General features: G+C 42.7%; 1 protein-coding gene across 4 annotated transcripts in view; it reads left to right on the plus strand.

The window, feature by feature from the left end:
• The window catches only part of LOC137420796 (GA-binding protein subunit beta-2-like), a 68,882-nt gene extending 61,966 nt beyond the window's left edge, over positions 1-6,916 (plus strand). For all 4 annotated transcript variants that reach the window (XM_068106173.2, XM_068106174.2, XM_068106175.2 and 1 more), the window contains 2 exons: positions 58-170; positions 3,456-6,916. In XM_068106173.2, the coding sequence (XP_067962274.2) occupies positions 58-170; positions 3,456-3,902 (560 nt within the window). In that variant the 3' untranslated portion in view covers positions 3,903-6,916. The remainder of the gene's footprint in view (positions 1-57; positions 171-3,455) is intronic.
• The last annotated feature ends 235 nt before the right edge of the window (positions 6,917-7,151 follow it).

The raw sequence follows: 7,151 nt of genomic DNA on the forward strand, positions 1-7,151 counted from the left end.
GAAAAGGTGTTGGCTTATTTTATTGCTGGTATAACTTTAGTGTGTGCTTCTTGGCAGTATTGGCGTTGCCTAGTGGTCACGTGACAGATGCATCGGTGGAGGTAGAAATTGGTGACGACGAACCTCCAACAAAACGACATTGCCCGGAATCTGAGAAGAAGCCTGAAGAAGTAAGCCATGACCTAAATGACTCAATCTGCTCTTTTTCATCATCACCAATCCATATCTTTCTACGGCAAGATGAGGTTTAAAGTGATGACATGACCAACCATAACAGTTTAAGACATGCCAACCCAGAAACACACACTCCTGTGGAAGGTTAACATTGGGTTTCCACAACTGTTGAGGTTCATCTAGATTCTAGAGGATCATAGTGTAAATTTAGTTTGAGATGATTTGGATTTAAATATTGTGTTTGTCGTTTTCCTTGTTTGCTCTCTTCTCCAATACTTCAATGCACTTACTCTTTGTCCTTCGAAGTATTTTGCCAGTAAAATGTGTTTTTTTTTTTTTTCAGTTTGCTCCTCTAGCCAGTTTGCTCCTCAAATTCGGTCATTGCCTTATTTATGGCCACGCAGGTGGGATTACAAATGCTGAAACAGATAATAGTTGTTGGGTCCAGGTAAAAAGGTGGGTGGTTCGTGTGTAGCCACCCTGCTGCTGGTTGCATCATTCTTCTGTGGGCGTGTCTGCCACTGATGCAATGCTTCTCTATAACCAGTTATCTGCTACTCATTTTGCCGACTTCGGAAGGATGACAGGCTGAGTCAACCCCACCTGGCGTTAATTCAACGGAATTTGAACTCACGACCTTAGGATCCCAAGCCCACCACCCTAACCATTAACATAAACGCCGCACTATACAGACCTTCTGCACAGGTGCACTGTCGTAACTCAATTCAGTAAACATCCATCGGCGTTTTTCAACTACGGCCTGCCACAATTATTACATAAGGCATAATATTCCCCTCTGATTGTAGTGTTTTGAGACATACTGTAATCAAGAATTACTAAGCAGGACTCCCTTGGCATTCCAGAAAATTGAGGCTATGATCTTATGAGGTGAGACTTGGGTGAAAAGATTAATGCGTGGCAGTCGTGTCTTGTGCTTCCATTGCATGGATTCTATTATAGTTTCATAATTGCAGCGATGAAGCCACATTTTGTCACCAGTTAACAGACCAACGATCAACTCTGCTAGATCTGCGTTGACCAATTTGAGAATCTCATGGATTACGTCGCCAGTTGTCGATTGTGAATGGTGATGTTTCAGGTGATCCATATTTGAGACGGTTTTTTTTTAAGCTCACCTGCAACAAAAAAATGTTCAGGGGAGGTATTAGCATCGTGCAGTGTCCTTCAGTCAGGCTGTATTAAACCCTCTTCCCCCCCACCCCCACCCCCTCAAAAAATACATAGCCATGTGCTTTCTTCTCTAAAATGACATACACACATGAAATTTCGATGAAATTTCACCACAACTTTAATCAACCGTAATGTACTAAAGTTTGTTCACGGCATAAAAAAAAAAAAAGGGTTGCAAAACCCCCCCAAAAAACTCATAAATTTTTTTTTCTTTCCTTTACGTATTTTGTAAGGCACCCACACCTACCAGTGGTTCCCTGGTTATACCAGGTGAGCCCAGGATCATTTCCCCTATATTATGTGGAGTTGTAGCTCGTGGAGGAGATAAAACACAGAACAGACCAGGACATAACAGAACAAAAATACCAGTGGAAAAAAGGGGAGGGACACATCAAGAGTATGTATTGGGACAAAATGGAGGAAGACTTGGAGGCATAAGGGGTGTGGGTAAGGGGAGAACATAGAGGGTGAGCAAGAGGGATACAGCCCCAAACTCTCAATCACAGAAGTGGAAGGGACACCTTGAAAATAAGAAGAAATGTAACAAAGAAAATTGAAGAAGAGGATGAGTGAATGGGAGAGAGACTGTGGAAGTGAGGGTAGTGCCACAATAATATATCTTGTAGTTGAAGAAGACAACGTCCCAGTCGTAACGGAAACTATAGAACACCAGGACTAGCATTACGGAGGTCCCTCCCACCTCGACTTTTTCCATCATTTGTTGACGATCTTTTCGTGGGTCAGGGAGCCTGGTGTTGGCTTAGCGGTTAGGCTGCCGGCCTGGAATCCCAGGATCCTGGGTTCGAATCTCGGTTGATCGCTGAATTGATGCCAGGGGGGTTGACTCAGCCTGCCATCCTTCTGAGGTCGGCAAATTGAGTACCAGTTCACTGGTAATTCCCTGCGTGTCGCAAGAGGGGACTAACAGGGTTGGCGGCAGGAAGGGCATCCGGCCATAAAACATTGCTTCAAAAAGGGGACCACATGCCTGAAAAAGGCCAACCCCTGCTCTGTGGGGAAAAATGGCTTCTAAAGGTGGTTCTTTTTCTTCTTTCTTTTCGTGGGTCAGGGATGTTAGAAAAAAAAACTTTATGGCAGAGTGGCCAGACGGAAGCCAAACAGTTCAATCTTGGTTTCATCAGACCACAGAATCTTGTTTCTCACAGTCTGGGAGTCCTTTTGGTGCTTTTTTGCAAACTCCAAGCGGACTAACAGGGTCGTGGAGGATTATACATTGTATGAAAGTTAATGCAATATTTTATTTTGATCTTGAATAAAATTATCTATTTTCCCATCCAGCAGATAGGTATCGAAGGTGAATTTGAAGTGGAGTACAATCTTTCCTGAAGTTATAAAACTAACTAAATTGATAGAGCCATAATTTTGGTGTCTGAAGTGTTTTGCCACATGTACAGTCACGTGAAAAAGTAAGTACACCCCATGTAAAGTTTTGACTTTTTCAACATATTTCAACATACAGCTATTTGATCTTCATTTCAACAATATTGAGAGATAAAGGTGATATCATATAACAAATATCATGAAACATTTACATTTTGTAGTCCATTGTATAATTTAAATAAACATAAATGCAAATTTCACATGTGGAAAAAGTAAGTACACTCACACAGCCTCAGTACATTGTGGACAGACAGACAAACAAGCAGACCCAAATGTAATTCCCTCTCCTCCACCAAGTAAAAATCTACCTTTCCATGGTTCAAAGGTTGAGCACATCGATGAATCCTTCACACCTTTCCTGAACTATTTTTTTTTATTTGTAAAAAGTTTTTACAATTACTTTTTTTTCGTATTTATTCATATCCTGTAGTCTACTCAGTTACCGTCACAGTTATAATGGGGGTAACGGGATAAGTGTGCTGTGTTTTTGGATCAAAAGTACAGAGGAGGGTGGTTGTCAATTCTATTTTTGCACATGTAATATGTATATGGACGCTTGCCTGTTTTTGAATACTTTTTTAACATTGTTTCAATTCCAATGATCATTGTCATCTGCCATAGCAGTAATATGCCATTATGTGGTCTGCTTATAAATAATGTGGGTCTTCTGTACGTTTTCTGGGCACTAGGTGGAGACCGTGTTGATTCAGGATGATGGAGAGGAAGTGGAAGAAATTAAAAAAATGAGACAGGAGGAAGCAGCGGTGAAAATCCCAGAAAAAGAGAAAGAAGCCGATGCCGTGGAGGAAACGAGCCAACTCGGGGAAGAGAGGGAGCTGTTGCAAAAGCAGCTTGCAGAAGCCAATCGACGAGCCCAAGAGTTCCACAAGCAACTTGTGCAAAAAGAGCAGGAGGCAGAGACCTATAGAGTGCGTCTTGAGGCAATGGCTAGCCTCAGTGAAAAAGTAGCCACGGACGCCGATGGTACAGTCATGACTGTGCAAGTCGCTGAAAGCGACACGGTGGATGGAGTCGGGAAAGATGGTGGAAGTGACGGCAGTTCCACAACAATGTATCTTGTAGTTGAAGAAGGCAACGTCACGATGGCAACAGAGGCTACAGTAGACCATGACTAGCGTTACGGCGGTCCCTCCGTCCTAGACTCTTCCCCTCGTTCATCTTTTCTTTTTTTTAAAAAAATTCCCCGCGGACTCCTTGGGTGGTCTGTATCACTGCCCTGGAACCAACGTGCCTGATGTCTCGGGGAGCCAACAGGGTTTAGCTGGAGCCCAGCAGAGAACACGCTCTGCCAGACACTTGTTTATTAATGGGCCGGGCACCAGAAATGTATAGAGATTTGCTTGTAAGGCACAAAAAACATCATTCATTACAGCGCTTGCTTTGATGTATCCAATCTAAAACCAAAACAAAGATGCTACTGTCATTTCCTGGGTCACGGGCTGCAACACCACAGAACTAAACATAGGTGTTATGCAAGCTCACACTTTTATTACTTTCCTCTGTGGAGGAACGTATCCCCATTGGAGGGGAAAAACAATAATAAATATTCGCCGGGATTTGCTGACAAGTGGCTATGATCACCTTTGGAGTCTTTCTTGCCTCTGGTGCTTTGCACCTATAATTTGATCGTATAACAGAACCTAATACCGCACAGGGCACAGCCATTCTAGATCTCCAGTCATCACCTTGTTGTTCACCGGTTTAGGCACTTTCCGTCTCACTCTCCGAGGGATATTGCATATGAATGTTTGGACATTGTATGACGTCCACTTTTTAACGGGCGTTCATAAATGTGCTTCAGAGGTAGCATCGTGTCAAGGTTGTGTATCGATGTGAATGTTGATGCCTTATCTTTCAACTAGATTGGTGAATGTTGCACTGTTGCATTTTGTTGTTGGTATTTTTGCACAGAACTCAATCAAGACATTTCCTATCCGTTTCAGCTTTTTAGAGTCTTATTAACTTCACCTATGTTGCATATTGCCACCAATCTGAAAACTAATTTTTGTAAAATCTAATTATGAAACCTCTTGTGAAAGGGGTATTTCACCAAATTGTGAAAGAACAATGTGTAATGCAAACATCCTTGATGACCCTGCACTTCTAGTTTTGCTGTGTGTTCAAAATTCCAAATAATGCGAGTCGAGAAAAAGTAATGATTGCAGGGAAATTCAAATAACCAACACAGCCTGTAGTTGGGACTCCACTTTGAGATTGAAATATTTTATGCAATTTGTGTTGGTTTTTTTTCCTCCTTTTTTGTACATGTTATTGTAGGGGATAATTGGAGGACAGGGTTAATTGTGCTGATATGAAAGGGGAAGACGATGTTCACGATCTGGGGATGCACAAGGACATTACTCTTCTACGTCATGTCATGAAGGTGCTGGAGAGAGTGCTGGACGTGACGATAAGGAAGTGTGTGGAGCTTTTGTGGCCGATCCAACTCATCCCATCCCACAAGTTTGAGATCGGAGAAGAGCAGCATGGGTTTAGAAAGGGTAGGGCGACGACGAATGGAATGTTTGTGCTGAGACAGTTGATGGAGAGGGCGTTGGAGGTGCAAGGAGAAATGGCATAAGGATATGTGGACCCCTGAGAGAGATGGTGATGGTGACACCGAGATGGATGGGAGTGCCAGAAGCGGAGGTTAGGTTGGTGGAAGGGGGATGTACAATGGAACGAAGGAAGGAGTATTGGTTGGTCCTGGGATGTCCGAGTAGTTCAGTGTGAACATTGGCTTGAGGCAGGGAAGTGCTCTCAGCCCACTCATGGTTATGATGGTGATAGTAATGGAGCTGGTAAGCAGGAAGGTAAACATGAGGGGTAGTATGGGGAGGATGTTGTATGCGGACGATCTGGCTGTTGTGGTGGAAAGTGGGTGGGAGATGCAGGAAGTACTGGGGGAATGGAAGGTGGCTTTTGGGAAGTATGGGCTCAAGATGGAGAAGACTGAGGTGATGTGGGTTGGGCAGCAGAGAAAATAAATGAATATGAGTTTAGAGGGGAAGGAGATAAGTTTGAGTATCTGGTGGGATAGTAAGTGAGAGGTGAAGGAGGATTCAGGTGGGTGTGAATTCCTGGAGGAGGGTTGAGTGAGTAATGGCAGACCAAGATATCAAGGAAATTGAAAGGGAAGGTTCTGTTGTCCTACCTTGATGGTCTGGAAACGGTGGCATTGACAGAGACAACAACAGAGGCTGCAGGTTTGCGAGAACAATTGGGTCAGGAGGATTGCGGGAGTGAAGAGAGTAGATAGGAGGATGGGTGAACTGAGGGAGAATACTGGTGTGCAGATGAGCTTGACTGGGAGATTGGTGAAATTCTGGCTGAGATGGGCTGGACACTTAATGCGGACGGGGGAAGAGAGAATGGCAAAGAGCGGATATGTTGAGGCAGCGAGGTCGAAGGAAAAGAGGTAGACCACGGTTGAGATGGGAGGATTGTGTGAAGAGAGTTGGCTGAGGACAGAGGGAAGTGGAGGAGTATTGTGGTCATGTAGGGCAGAAGCTTGGTGCCATTGGCCCTCACCCCGTATAAAAGAGGAGAAGAATAAGAATTGCACTTAAGATCTGAGGTGAGTGGGGCAACAGTTGTTAAACGCTTATAATAGTACTACATTGTGAAGGAACGTATCCCCTCTTCATTCTATTTGGTTGTCATCACGTCAGCTCAATATTTCAGCAGCAACCAGTCCAAGCTTAATAAATATGCTTTGCATTATTTTTTCCTTTCAATTTCTAAATATCAAATGCTTTCTTTTTTTAAATTTAAAGCTGTCGTTTTGAATGTCAAGCGAATTGAAGTCACGAAGGCATTTCTGGTGGATTTCCATGTCGACGCTTTACAGCCGTAAGTTCTGAAAGTTGTGCTCGGCCGATGGTCCTGTTTGTCCTGACGCTTTATATGAAGGTTTTAAATACATACACAATGACTTGCCAAAGCTCTTGTTAAGGTGTGAATGAGCTTTTTTTAAATGAATCATTGTAACTTTGTAAGTAAGCTTCTTTTTAATGCTTCATTTTCTTGGCCATACGTTTGTGTTATAAAATAATGCTTATGAGTTATCGTTGAATGATTTAATTGGACCAAATTAGGTTGAAAACAATAAAAAAAATAATTGGTCTGAGCTTTTACAATATCGACAAACATTATTTTTGGGGAATGATGGTGGTGTTTGTATGATTCTGCACTCTAACCAAGCAATTCTGCACACTCCAAGTGGAATTATACACGTTGTACAGCTTCGGGTATTTCAACTACTATAGTTTCGACACTTTGTAAACTCAAAACGTCTGAAAAAATCATTCTCGTAAACAGGTGAACATTCATTTTTATTTTGCTGACCAAACGCTGATCTGTTA

Source organism: Myxine glutinosa, chromosome 2, assembly GCF_964187855.1.
Source record: "Myxine glutinosa chromosome 2, kmMyxGlut1.1, whole genome shotgun sequence".
NCBI lineage: Eukaryota > Metazoa > Chordata > Myxini > Myxiniformes > Myxinidae > Myxine > Myxine glutinosa.